Genomic DNA, 13,758 nt, shown 5'->3' with positions numbered 1-13,758 from the left:
TTCAATAATCACTTATTGTGCTCCCCAACATTTAACGAGGCAAAGTTTTTGGGCTCAGCAGAGGCGCATCGACTTGTTCCACAAATGAAGCGAATGATGTATAACATCACAACCTTGATGGACTGTGTAACCTGTGAGAAATGCCGTGTGTGGGGAAAACTTCAAACTATGGGCATTGCCACAGCACTCAGGATTGTTATGCTTCCTGAAGACACAGTAACCGGCCTCAGTCGTGGGGAGAAGGTCTCACTTGTCAATCTTGCCCGTCAGCTTGCGATTTCAGTTGAGAGCGTGCACGTACTGGAGGATGCCTGTCAAATAATGGAAACTGTGCAAAATTAGTTGGCAAACATTAGTGTTTATAGTTGCGTGTGTGTTTTTTTTAACTTTTGGCTTCGTTTGCCAAAGAATAGGAAAAAAGAAAGACAACACATCTTGGATTTCTAGAACTCGGGCAAGAAACGCCGTCTTGTAGGTAAGTACATGGTTCTGCTAGCACATTAGTAAGAGGTAGTGGGGAAGTGTAGCTTTAGCGTTGAGAAGACATTTCCGTTAACGCTTCTGTGTGTTTTTGCAAGACCTGCACGATGTTGTCTTCTTCCCCTACTGCCTGTGTTTTTCTTCTGCTCGCGTACTGGTCTGCTCTCTTCCATTTTCGTGCCTCTTCTACCTCTACCTAACCATCTAACTATCTCTCCCTTCTTCTTCTTTACCTGTGTGTGGTTTTCTTCAGTTGTTTGCTCAGGCCCTTTTGGCGATAAATGGAGCAGTGGGAAAGTTGTCGCACGAAGGAGCAGAAAAGAGAGGCACCGATAATGGCCTCTCTTTTTCTGAGACGGAGGAAGAACAGTGGCAAAGGTTGAAGGAGGAAGCAATGATCGACTCTGGCGGCGATGACGACAACCTCATCGACGGTGGAACCTTGGCCTTACCACAGGAGCCAAGAAAGCGGAAAACCAAGAAGAGTATGAAGTCAACAGGCACCTTAAAACCTGCCCAGACACAACAACATAAGCTGACCCAATCTATTAGTGCACCTGACATGGAAAACCTTTTGAAAAAGTATCGCGGTCTTGCCGCTGATGAGGAGGATGGGGTTGGAATAGATGTCGCCAAGTTCTTACAAGAAGACGCCTTGGAGAGCGAAGACGAAGAAGACAGTGTAACCGCAGATGATCTGATGACCTCGTTATTGGCAGCAAAGAACACAGTTCCCCAGAAGGCAGTGGAGAGGACGCCAGATGCCCCGTTGGTGAGCCTCAACGATGAGATCTATGCGTACGACAAAAAACCGGAGTCTCGGAAGGTTGCCGTCAACAAAAAACATCACGAGCACCGGGATGAAGCCAATTATCTTGTTAACGATACATTTTCAAAAGATCTAAAGGTTGTGACTGAACTACCAACGACGACGCCAAGTACGGTGAAGCAGACTTCTGACACGCCGACTGAGGAATGCACATCCAGTGGGCTGTTTTATTGGTTTGATGCTAAAGAGCAGCCCCACACCTCATCGGAACCTGGCACCGTATTTCTCTTTGGAAAAATTTCCGAAACAAAGGGCGCAGAGGTTAAATTTCGTTCTTGTTGCGTCAGGGTCAAGAATGTTTGCCGGTGCACGCTTTTGCTTCCCAGGGAGGGTTCATCTGACGCGGATGTTATACAAGAGATAAATAGCGTGTGTCAATCCCATGGTATAGGAGAGCGCCGGGTACGGTTTGTGGAGCGCTACTATAGCTTTGATGAACCTGGTATTCGGCGCGAGAAGAATCGGTGGGCAAAACTCCGTTTTCCGGGTAAATATCCATGCTTTCCCGCGAAGGGGGAATTTAAGCACATTCAAGCTGTGATGGGTGCCTCCCGTTCCTTACTTGAGCTTTTCCTGATCAAGAAAAAACTCATGGGGCCCTTATACCTTCGTATGGATGATTTTGCACTTGCAACAGACCGTGTATCTCATTGTGAAGTGGAATACGTAGTGAATTCTCCAAAGAATATTAAGGTTGATGATGCGCCGAGACCCTCGCCGCCCTTTACACTTGCCAGTATCCAACTGCATACCCAGTTGGATGCCAAAGGTGTAACGAATGAAGTGGTCGCCGTGTCGATTGCTATCTATCGTAATGTTAACATTGATGGCGGCATGAAAGCAGAGGTCTCAGAATGCTTTACAGGCGTTCGACAGATTTCCTCCGATGCAGCTTTACCGCTAAGCTTGGAAGCCTATTGTCAGTCAAAAGGCTTACCTGGAGTACGCTCTTTTGGAAATGAAAGAGCTCTACTCACATGGATAGCCTCAACGCTAGGGAATTTGGACCCTGACATCGTCGTTGGGCATAATTTTATTGGATACACCATTGAAATCCTTTTGAATCGCTACCACGAACTGAATATACCTCAATGGTCTACAATTGGGCGTCTTGATATAAAACGCTTTCCGCGTTCACAGCATGGAAACGCTAATCTGGCAAACGAAAAGGAGGCATGTATAGGACGTCTTGTTGTTGACACATATCTTCTTTCTAGAGAGTACTACAAGAGTACAAACTACAAGCTGGCGTCGCTAACGACGCAAATGGGCATTTCAGGGATTACAGATGGTCGTGGTTCTTTTGAGCCTGGAGCAACGGTCCTGGAAAAGGGTAGCATGACATCCTCCAAAGACTTGTTTTACGTTCTTTTGCAGCTTCTTAATTACGCGGTACTTTCTCTGAGGGTGGTCGCCTTTCTTGATGTGATTCCACTTACCAAGCGGCTAACAACATTGGCAGGCAATTTATGGAGCCGAACTTTGTATGGGGCGCGTTCAGAGCGAATTGAGTATCTTCTTTTGCATGCATTTCACGATCTTAAGTTCGTGACACCGGACAAGAAGCGATTTGATGGAAAGCGCGGACGACACGACGTGGATGATGAAACTAAGCGCAAAACTAAATACCAAGGTGGTATGGTGTTGGAACCCAAGACTGGACTCTACTCTGACTATATTCTGCTTCTGGACTTTAATTCGCTTTATCCGTCCCTCATTCAGGAGTTTAATATCTGCTACACCACAATTGACCGGGATGAGAACACGGTGTCTGCCGAGATTCCTCCGCCGGAGAGTCTTATTTGTTCTTCTTGCGCGGCTGCGGGGTTGCCGTCCCCGTGCTCGCACAAGTGTGTCTTACCAAAAGTCATTCGGGGCCTGGTGGAAAGCAGACGAGAAATTAAGCGTTTGATGAAGACCGAAAAGGATCCAAGCAACCTTGCGACGTTGGAGATTCGTCAGAAGGCTCTGAAGTTGACGGCGAACAGTATGTATGGCTGTCTGGGTTTTGAACACTCCCGCTTCTACGCTCAGCCGCTTGCCGAACTTGTTACGCGACAGGGCCGTATTGCGCTACAGAACACCGTTGAGTTGATTCCACAAATCTCACCGTCGTTACGTGTTATTTACGGTGACACGGACTCAGTCATGATTCAAACCGGTATAAAAGACAACATCAGGAATGTGCGGGAGCTGGGTTTTGAGATCAAGAATAAGGTTAATCAGCGCTACCAAAGTTTGGAGTTGGACATTGACGGGGTTTTTAGAGCCATGCTTCTGCTTAAAAAGAAGAAGTATGCGGCATTAAGCGTTGTGGACTGGCAAGGGGAAGGCACAACCTACAAGAAGGAGATAAAGGGTTTGGATATGGTCCGCAGGGATTGGTGTCCGCTTTCTCAGAAGGTCTCGGAGGCGGTGCTGAGCCGCGTTTTGAACGCCGAGGCGGGCGAAGACATACTGGACTACGTCATGACCCACATGAAAACGGTTGCCGATGATGTGCGGGCGGGTAATCGTTACCCCCTTGAAGACTTTGTCATTTCAAAGAGTTTAACAAAGGAGCCTGAGACCTACCGTGGCACGGCGTTTCCCCACGCCTCGGTGGCGCTGCGCATGAAGCAGCGCAAGGAAAACGTCCGCGTCGGCGACCTCATCCCCTACGTCATTTGCGAAGGTGAGCACCTCAATGACAAGGCGTACCACGTGGATGAGGTGCGGCGAAGCAAGGGCCTCCGCATTGACCTGGAGTGGTATCTGGCCTCGCAGCTGTACCCTCCTGTGATGCGCTTGTGTGAGCACATCCAAGGATTTTCGCCGGAGCAGTTATGTGAGGCCATGGGAGTTGCCTGCCACGTGCGAACAGAGCGGGAAATTCAGGAGACGTTCACCGTGGACGACTTTTCACATTGCTCCCTATTTAAGAGTAGAGAGCTCTCCGAGTGCTTCCCCACCGCCGTGCCCCTTCAGGTGCAATGCACGCGCTGCCACCAGGTTGTTCCCATCGATCCGCACAAGTACATAAGTGACATGGTTCAGGACCCCAAGCGGCCTCTTCCTAGTGTACCCTTTGAGCTGTACGCGTGCGTGAACTGCGGCCAACCCCTCTCCCTCGCATACCTGGCAAATTGTCTGACGCAGATGTGCCACAACATAATTCAGCAGTTTTACATCTCCGGCGGGAATGCCGCGGCGGTGCGAGCTGTGCGAACACAGTTCACCTATTTTCGAGCCCTGTTTGACGTCCCACACGCCCCTGGATGCTCTCCAGTCATTAAAGACGTTCACCGCAACCTTGCGCTGCGTTGCCTTGGCACGGACCAAAAACTGTACACACTCTCTGGCGCGGCCTCTGCCTTGGATGTGGAGCCGGTGGATCACTTGTTCTTCTGCGCCGATAGTTTTTACAAGAGAATAGACCATTTGTTTGTAAGCATTGACAATTTATTCGCCTCCATGTGAGCGGAGCCACCACGCAGAACGTCAATGAGACTTGCATAGAATAGCCATAGAGAGAGAGAGGGAGCGGTATAGATGCGTGCGTGTGCGTGTGTGTGTGTGTGTGTCCTCACTGCCGCCGCACAAGGGGTGGCATCGAGGGCGATGGGGGGTTCCCTGCCCTTCATATTCTTTGTTTACTGCCTCCCCCGTCATCCTTTCGTGTTGAGCGCTAATAGCATTGAGGAGGGGAAGAAGAAACGAAAAAAGAAAAAAAAAGCGGATCTCTCCCTCCCTCTCTGGGGAGGGGGGAGGGACTTTATTCCTTTCCGCGGTGTTGGCGCCCTTGCTGGGCCCCGTAGGCACACCTCGTGCCCTGCCCGCAACGACCGCAGCTGCCCGCCGGACGCATCGCCCTTGCGCTTCTGCTCCCTCTTCTTACGGCTGTGCGGCGCTCAGTGCCTTTGCAACGAAGGTAGAAAGAAGGCGGGAAGGAGCAGCCCCAGAGGCGAAGGGGAAGAGGACACGAAAAAAAAAAAACAGCCACCGGCGGGAAGCGGAGACTAGACAAGGAGGAGGGAAGTATTTATTTGTATCTGTATATAATACATTTGCCCGCAGCAAGCAGGGAAGGAAGTAGAGGATGCCGCCCCAGCAGGCCCCGCCGCGCATGATAAGCCGCCGCCACGTCTTTGGCGTGTGCGAAAATGTGAAGGACGGCTTTCAATACCTCGATGACACCAATGTCGTCTGGGTGTCTGGAAAGAGTCTCGTCATCCTGGACACGCAGCTTGGCACACAGCAGTTAATTCCATGCACCCCTGGCTGCAACTTCGTCACCGCCCTGGCGATGTCGTACAATCGCCGGCTATTGGCCGTGGCGGAGAGCTCCAAGTTTCCCTGCATTGTTATCTACGTCTGTGATCCGAGTGGAACTCCAAAGCTAAAGCGGAAGAAGCTTTTGCAAGTGCCCGATCTTGGCTCAACCGAGTACGTCTCACTCAGCTTCTCCTTGGATGGGCGGTATCTCATTTCGCTTGGTGGCCAGCCCGAGTGGAACGCCGTGTACTGGAACGTTGAGCGGGCAAAGGTCATGGCCTCCTGCGCCGTGCTTGACGAAAGCGAGCTCTCCTCCAAGGACAGGCGTTTGCTTAACCAGTGCAGTATTTGCCCCAATGACTCCTCGCTGGTGTGTGTGTCGGGTCACGGCATTGTGCGGTTTTTGCAGCTGCGGGAGAACCACCTGCGTCCTGCCTCGGGTGGGCTGCGGGAGCCCGTCACCAAGTACCTGGCCCACATCTGGATTCCGTCGGAGAACCGGCTTATCCTCTCCACCGAGAACGGCGACCTCATCCTCATGGAGAACAACGAGTACAAGTACCCGCTCCCACTTTCCCCGTCCGATGGGATTGCCATCACCGCCCTCGTGGCGTACAGCAAGGGATTTATCTGCGGCGGTGACCTGGGGCTGATTTGCATCTTTGAACGGACCGACAGCAAGGAGATGTACCGCAAGGTGCGGACCTTTAAGTTTAACAACGACGCAGAAAACATGGGACCTCCGTCTGAAGTTGTTCCGGCGATTCACACCCTCACCCTCTCGCCCCAGCCTGCGGAGGAGTATGTCTCCTTCATGACAAGCACAAAACAGTTGTACTCCCTCAACCTCCCCAATGCCGACTTCTTCAAGTCGGAGGAGCGGGTGTTTGAGCCCATTGGACAGCCCTTCCATTCTGGGCCTGTGGTTGGCGTGGATGTCTGCGTGCAGCGGCCGCATGCGGTGACCGCTGGCCGGGATCGCTGCATCTTCCTGTGGAACCTCATCACTGGGGTTGTCGAGTTCCGCAAGCGGTTTTCCACCGACATTTACAGTATTGCCATGCATCCATCGGGGCTGCATCTCTTGGTGGGGCTCGCCGATGGGCTTCGCATGATGAATTTGTACCACAACGACGTTAGGGAGTTTAAAAACGTCGGCATTCGCTCCTGCATGGAGTGCCGCTTCAGCACCGGTGGTCAATTCTTCGCGGCGGCACATGCAACCACCATTCATGTATACTACACCTACACCTGCGAGCTGCTGGGGCACCTGCGTGGGCACAGTGGAAAGGTGAAGAGCATCTACTTTGTGCCCCCCGACGATACAAAGTTGGTCTCCGTGGGCCTCGACGGCGCCGTCTACGAGTTCAACCTTTGCGACTTTCACAAGCTCCACGACAACGTGCTCAAGGCCATGACGTACAACTGCGCTGTGGCAGACATAAGCACGGTGTGGACCGCCGGCAATGACCGCAAGCTTCGCCAGTTTGATCGTGCCAAGCTGCAGCCTACTGCCGAGTACGATCTGCAAAACGCCTCGCTGTACTCTATGGTCATCAGCTCCAAATTAAAATTACTCGTCGGCGGCGCCGAGGATGGCACTGTTCGCGTGTTTAATACCTACCTCGGCGAGAAGCTCTCTGGCGCGGACCGCGAGCGGGAGAATGGGGGCGACATCATGATTGAGTCCCACAGCGCCCACTCCGGCATCGTCACGCGTCTCGCGCTGACGTTTGACGAGTCGATGGTGGTCAGCGTCGGCGACGACGGCGCCGTGGTCTTCTGGGACGTCGTCGCCCCATATCGTGGGCCGCAGAAGGAGGTGGAGTACTCCCGCGAGCTGTTCATGGCTCGGGCCGACCTGGAGGCCACCACAAAGGCGGTCGCCGCGCTGGACGCCGAGGTGGGTGAGCTGAAGCAGCGGATGCTGCAGCAACAGATTAAGCGCGACCGGGTGCACGAGGAGCAGCTGGCGAAGCTGGATCGGGAGTGCGCCGACGAGCAGGCGCGTCGCCTCGCCCAGTACGAGGCGCTGAAGGAGGAGAAAAACGAGCAGGCCATCCAATTCACCGAGTTCATGGCGGAGATGGAGGCGAAGGAGAAGGAGGCACTGCGGCGCACCAAGGAGGACTACGGCGTCAAGATTGAGTCCCTGCGCGAACGCGCCGACCGACTGCGACAGCTCATTGACGAGCGTCAAAAGGAGCAGGACGCCCACCTCGCCGAGGTGCACGACATTGCCGCGCGGAAACGGGTGCAGGACAAGGAGCGGCAGCAGTTGGTCTTGCAGGAGATAGACGACGAGCATCGTCGACTGCTGATGGAGAGGGAGGAGGACGAACGGCGCACCGACGGCTACTGCGCCTTGATTGAGGATGACACGGATGTGGAGGTGACCCTGCTGAAGGAGGACGTTGAGAAGCGTCGCAAGGAGCAGGAGGAGGAGGTGGCCGCGCTGCAGGCGAACAACGACGCCCTGCTGTCGCGGGAGAACATCATAAAGGCTGACCTGGAGGCGATCAAGGCGGATGTGCGGGAGAAGCTCCGGCAGCAGACGACGTTGGAGTCGCAGATAGAGGCGGCAAAGCGCGACATTGGGGCCCTCACGCAGGAGTTTAAGGACCGCGGGGAGACGATCGCCGAGAAGGAGCGCCGGGTGCTGGATCTCAAGAAGAAGAACCAGGAGCTGGAGAAGTTCAAGTTTGTGCTGGAGTACAAAATCAGGGAGCTCAAGTCGCAGATCGACCCCCGCGACGAGGAGATTCGGCAGGCGAAGAGCCGTCTGGCGGAGATGGGCAAGGAGGCGGACAACTACACACACAGCAACGAACACCTCGTGCTGCAGATCCGCAACCTGCGGCAGAAGAAGGCGGGACAGCAGCGGGAGCTGGACATGCTTGCGGGGAGCATGCGCGGGTTTTCGGAGTATCTCTCGCGGCTCTGGACGGAGCTGTGCGACCTGCGGGATGAGACGAACCCGCGCAAGCTGAAGGAGACGGCCAATATGCTCTTTGACAAGTACACCTCCAACAAGGCGATCGCCGCGAGCAAGGTGCTCGCCTCCCGCACAGCCGCGGACGAGGTGCGAGAGTACAACCGCGAGCGCGACCACCTCGAGCGCAACCTCGCGGGGCTGAAGAACAAGGTGAACAAGGACGCGGAGAACAACCGCGCCGACAAGAGCCGCATCGCCACTGAGAACGTCATCCTCATCAAGGAGATCAACGACCTGCGGAAGGAGGCACGACTGCTGGCCGGAAAGGCGGGGGCCTGGCGCCAGGCGGAAACTGCGGGCCTCTCCGCGCACGAAGAGGATACAGCGCGTGAGCTTGCAATGCAGCGGGCAGAACTGCAGCGTCTTCGCCTCTTGGCGGCCAAGCTGAACGATGAGGCGCGCGCAAAAGGCATTACGTTGAAACCCCCTTGCTTGGAGGAAAAGAAGCAGGAGAATTGACTTGGCATTGGCGTCTTTCACCCCATCTCGCTCCAGATTTCTCCCTCTCTAGCGGTGTGTGTGCGTGTGTACGCAATGTGCAATGTGCGTGGGCGGCGTGCTTCTGCAGTTTCTCTCTTGGTGTGGAGACCTGCATGTCTGTCGGTGCGTGGCTTTTGTTTCGCCTTGTCGTGGGCTGTTGTCCATTTCTGGTCGTCCGCCGCCTCAGTCGCAGTCTCTCTCTCTCTCTCCCTCCCTCTGTGGCGTCTTTGGTGTGCAATGTAAACAATTTTTTTTTCGCTTCCTTATTCACACGCACACTCGCTACGCCAAGCCGAGGTAGACAATTTTATGTTGCGGCTGCAAGTGTCGGCCACTGCGGCCTGTGCCTGTGTGTATGCCCGCCTGTGTGGAGGGAGGGAAGGCGCGAAGGAACGCACGAGAGGGCCGTATAGAAATGATACTCACACACATGTATGCGTCACTTTCTCTTAGCCCTTTCTTCCAGTTGTGGGCGCGTGCCTCCGCGCGGCTGCGTCTCTCTCTCTCTCTCTCTATCTGTCGCTGCGGCTGTGACTCCCTCAGAGGCTGCGTTTTGAACTGGCGTTTATTTCTTGTATCATCTTAATTACATTTTCCTCTCTCTCTCCACGCACACACACACACGCACTCTTTTACAAGCTCGCCACTGCTGCCTCCCCTCGCTGGTTGCGGTTTTCTTTTTTTTTTTCGTTGGCGATGCTTTCGCGCTCCGGCCTCCGCTGCTGCTTCGCCGCGATGGCGGTGGATGCCGCGCGTCGCTACGCGGCGGCGCACCGCGAGGCGGGCGACACCCACGCCGCCGAGACGGCGCTGTGGTTCGACGACACCGCGGCCGAGCGGCGGGCGCTGGAGGAGCACGTCCGCAGCCCCGCGTACAGGGAGTTGCACCGCCCGGCCCTCACCAACGCGGCCATGGGGCTCTACGGCGGCGAGCCCGGCTTCGAGAAGGCGCACCGCGTGTGGGTCGACCCGGACCGGCCCCACATGAAACACCTCTACAACCAGACGGCGCTCGCGAAGAACCTCCGCTACGCCCGCTACGGTTACTTCAAGCGTGACATGCACATCCTGGACATCGACAAACTCGTCCGCCACGCCCGGATGCTGCCAACGCCGGGGCGGCTGCTGACGGACTTTTTGTATCAGCGGGTGCCGCTGCCGGATAAGAGCTGCGCCGCGCTTCTCCGCTTCCAGCGTGAGCAGATTGAGATGCTGGAGCAGTGGGACCGACACAGCAGTTTCCAGGGTGCCGCGGAGATGTTTGAGCGCCTGATTGTGACAAATATCCCCCCTGTAGAGGTGGGCGTTGAGACACATGCCGAGATGGTGCTGTGTGCCGCGGCAAGCGGTAAGTGGGAGGAGGGGTGGGACGTCTATGCGGCCCGGGCGCGTGAGCTGGAGGCGGACTCCCCCGACTCCTTTGTCCTTAGCACCTACTTCTTTGATGCCGTCTTGACGCTCTGTGTGGCGGCCGCCCACGTGGAGGAGGGAATGTCGATCATGGAGGAAGTCATCGCACGGAACTTGCGCCCGCGCGCCACCATGCTTGACAAGGCCATGCTGTTGTGTGCTATGGGGGCTGAGAAGGCAGCGAAGCGGGAGGAAGCGGACGACGGCGCGCAGCAGCCGCTACAGCAGGAGCAGCGGAAGAAGTTAGAGCAATGCGGCCTTGAGCTGTGGGCGCTCTATGACTTTTACCAGCTTCCCCGAACCACGGCGTCTGTTGAGGCCTACATGCGTATGTGTTGCGCCTTTGCGCAGCCGACCCTCGTGCTGAAGGCGCAGAGCTTCGCCGACGCGGCTGGCATCCGTCTCTCCTTGGAGTGTTTTCATTGGTTGGTGTACGCCCTTCGCGGGGTCGCGGACTTTGGCGATTACGTCATGGATGTCTTTTCACAGCTCACCCCGCGCGGCCTGACACCGGATTTCGTGCTCTTTACTTTAGCCTTTATGCACTGCGCGCTGCAGCGGGACGGCGAGCTGGCGCTTGCCATTTATGACCAGCACTTTATTCACGCAAACATCAACCCCACCCCGGAGATGACGCTTCTTTTTATTCAGTCGTGTGCTCACTGCGAGGAGCCGCGTGTGGCGATGCTGGAGCGTTGTGAGGCGATGCTGCGCCGTCTCGAGGAGGTGGGAAGCGGCGTCGACTATGTCGCCCTGATGTATGATCAGTTTCTCGAGCTCTGCGGCCAGCTGGGGGCCGTGGCATCAGGCTTTAGTATGCTGAAAAAACTAGTGGGACTGGGCAAGCCGCTCACCACGCGCATGCTTAACTCGCTCTTGCTGGCCAACGCGTACGCCGCCGCGCCAAATGGGTCACTGGCCATGACGGAGGAACTCGTGCAACTCTTCACGCTCCTCAGGGTGCCGCCTAACAAAGACACCCAAATTTGTCTCGGGTACTGCACCGAAGCCTTTGGGACGTCGTCGTCTCTGGACGCCTTTGGCGCCACAGTGGCCGCTAACATTGCTGCTCTCGATGACGCGCTGGCCTACGATGCAGATATTCCCGTGTCACAAGCCCCACCAAACGAACTTCGTCAGCTGCGCACGGAGTGGAAGCTGCGACCTCGCGACATTGTGCTGCGCCGCTTTGGGCAGTACACAAGATTCAGGGGGAAGGAGGCCTTGGATGTGGGCAGCATGCATGGCAGCGTCATTCCGTTTGGCCGTGCACCGGGGGAGCAGCAAGTCTAAACGGATCGGTCTTCCCCAAGGCATCTGCGTCCACCTTCTTGCTTCTTGCGTTGCAAGTGCGAGCCCGATTTCCTCGTTGCCCGAGAGGGGGAGACTTGGAAGTGGGGAAGGGGAACAAAAACAGCCAGGAAAGAGGGGGATGAATAAGAAGGCGGAAGGTGAAGCCGGCGGAAGCTTTATGGTTTCGTGTTGTTGCTATTCCCGCTTTGCGCCGTCACCACTACTCCTGCTCCCGTGGGCTGCAATGTGAGCGTGTTTTTTTTTCCTTTTTTTTTTTTCTCGTTTGCGCTTCCCCTCCTCCCACCCGCACTGACTGCGCTGCTCCGCCCCTCCCCTCCCCCCGCACGCCAGAGGTGGTGGGGGGCCTGACTGGGGGTGGGGGACGAATTGAATGCTGCAGTGGGAGTGGCCCAAGACGTGGCCGACGGCGAGCAAAGAGGTGATTCGCGTTTCCATCGAGCGGGCCATCCGCAAGGCGATGTCGGGGGGCACCAACGCGCAGATTCGCGGCACCGTCATCGTGGACGAGTTAAACCTGGGGAGCGTGGCGCCGGAGATCGCGCTGAGCGGGATCCGCAAGCTCTCCGCGGAGCACACGGCCATTATGGTGAAGGTCCGCTACCGCGGCGACTTCTCGGTGCGGCTGCGCGGGCTAGAAATCAACCTCGACACGGTCGGGGCGGGCGCGGAGGAGTCCGACGCAAACTTTGCCCTCCCTTTTTTTTGTCCCTTTGAAATGACGCTGCAGGACATCCACATCGACGGCATGGTCTCCATTGAACTCTTTCAAGAACTCGAAGGGAACCCGCAGTGGGAGCAGGCCTCCTCGCTGACGCCCCACGCGGAGGTGACGCCGAGGGCTGTGAAGAATAAGGCGCTGCTCCCGTCGCGCTCCACGCGTTTGCCCCGCAGCAGTGGCCGCCTCGGCTACGGCGTTCTTCTGGCGGGGGGTGGCCGTCGTGGGATGCGGCCGCCTGGGGTGCTTGACGCGCAAGACGCCTCCACCTCTTCCCTGGAGGTCGATGGCGCCGCTGATGGGGTTTTAAGGTCCTCCTCGCAGGTGCACCGCGGCGTTCCGTCCTTTGCGGACATTTTGGCAAAGAAGGTGATGGTGCGGCGACGCATGATGAAGGTGCAGCTGTTTGGTGACCCACTCAAGAATTTCCGTGTGATGTCCAACTTTAGCACGGTACCCGGGGCGAACAGCAAGGTGGATGGCACAGTTCGCATGCTTATCAAGCCTGCCATCGAGGCACTCATGGAGGAGGGTATATTCTTTGCAATCTAGTCGCTGGGGAGGGGGGCGCGTGCATGCGCCCCCAGCCTAGCTGTATAACATGCATCTATGGGGAAGGTGAGATGGAGTTCCGTGGTTGCTTGCCGTCTTTCTGTTGTCACCGACGTTTATTTTCCCCTTCGCCTCTTCTTGTGTGTTGTGTAGCTGCTTCACTGTTTTTCTGTCTCTGTTTTCCTTCCCCCTCACTCCCTTTTGATCAGGCTTGGAGCGGCGCGTTGTCCGTTATGCTGCTCTTTCTGTCTTTCGGCTCCTGCAGGGCAGGGTTGCCATCGCAGTCGGACTGGGGGCGAAATGCGAGAGAATGTGTGCGCGTGTGTGTGTCTGAGAGAGAGAGAGAGAGAGCGAAAGCGGGAGCGATGGATTTCTACGGCGGTTAAACTCACCCCGCTTGCCTGCTGAGCGGATCCCCATGTGAAGGCGTTGCGGCAGCGCGTAGAGCCCTGAGACTGTGGGAGCAGAAAGGAAAAAAAGAAACGGTGGGGAGAGAAGGAAGGGAAGGGTCGGTCGTTTACCCGCCCCCCAGCCTTCTTTTTTTTTTTTTTGCTTCCACCCATCCGTCGTTTGCGGCTCACTGTGTGTGGGGGGAGGGGGCACATGTCAATGCAGCTGCGCGGCCGAATCCTGGCAAACTTCACCAGCTCCTTGGCGAGTGGGGGGAGGAGGCGGCACGCACTCCTTCGTCTTCCGTCTGCCTCTCTCTTACTTTTCCCTCTCTCTCTC

General features: G+C 56.0%; 5 protein-coding genes across 5 annotated transcripts, besides 5 other annotated features; all 5 read left to right on the top strand.

The window, feature by feature from the left end:
* On the top strand, positions 1-342 carry Tco025E_04814 (endoplasmic reticulum oxidoreductin; the record flags this gene model as incomplete). Its single annotated transcript, XM_029371719.1, has 1 exon — positions 1-342. A coding segment is annotated over one exon (342 nt), but the record flags the coding sequence as incomplete, so codon positions are not given.
* Positions 343-874: 532 nt separating this feature from the next.
* Tco025E_04813 (putative DNA polymerase I alpha catalytic subunit) lies at positions 875-4,768 on the top strand (the record flags this gene model as incomplete). The annotated part of the gene is made up of 1 exon (XM_029371718.1): positions 875-4,768. One exon carries the CDS (start codon positions 875-877, stop codon positions 4,766-4,768), a length of 3,894 nt encoding a protein of 1,297 aa, XP_029228181.1.
* A 73-nt stretch (positions 4,769-4,841) lies between these two features.
* Positions 4,842-4,872: a microsatellite.
* A 515-nt stretch (positions 4,873-5,387) lies between these two features.
* Tco025E_04812 (WDdomain 65) lies at positions 5,388-9,017 on the top strand (the record flags this gene model as incomplete). Its single annotated transcript, XM_029371717.1, has 1 exon — positions 5,388-9,017. The coding sequence occupies one exon, from the start codon at positions 5,388-5,390 to the stop codon at positions 9,015-9,017; it is 3,630 nt and encodes a 1,209-aa protein (XP_029228180.1).
* Positions 9,018-9,231: 214 nt separating this feature from the next.
* Positions 9,232-9,256: a microsatellite.
* Positions 9,257-9,533: 277 nt separating this feature from the next.
* Positions 9,534-9,562: a microsatellite.
* A 172-nt stretch (positions 9,563-9,734) lies between these two features.
* Positions 9,735-11,741, top strand: Tco025E_04811 (putative protein transport protein Sec23A; the record flags this gene model as incomplete). Its single annotated transcript, XM_029371716.1, has 1 exon — positions 9,735-11,741. One exon carries the CDS (start codon positions 9,735-9,737, stop codon positions 11,739-11,741), a length of 2,007 nt encoding a protein of 668 aa, XP_029228179.1.
* Positions 11,742-11,996: 255 nt separating this feature from the next.
* Positions 11,997-12,019: a microsatellite.
* A 113-nt stretch (positions 12,020-12,132) lies between these two features.
* Positions 12,133-13,029, top strand: Tco025E_04810 (uncharacterized protein; the record flags this gene model as incomplete). Its single annotated transcript, XM_029371715.1, has 1 exon — positions 12,133-13,029. One exon carries the CDS (start codon positions 12,133-12,135, stop codon positions 13,027-13,029), a length of 897 nt encoding a protein of 298 aa, XP_029228178.1.
* A 332-nt stretch (positions 13,030-13,361) lies between these two features.
* Positions 13,362-13,395: a microsatellite.
* Positions 13,396-13,758: the final 363 nt, after the last annotated feature.

Source organism: Trypanosoma conorhini (genome assembly GCF_003719485.1).
Source record: "Trypanosoma conorhini strain 025E chromosome Unknown Tco_14.4_contig_00258, whole genome shotgun sequence".
NCBI lineage: Eukaryota > Euglenozoa > Kinetoplastea > Trypanosomatida > Trypanosomatidae > Trypanosoma > Trypanosoma conorhini.
The sequence above is the reverse complement of the archived record's forward strand: the minus strand, read 5'-3'. Positions and strand labels throughout refer to the sequence as shown.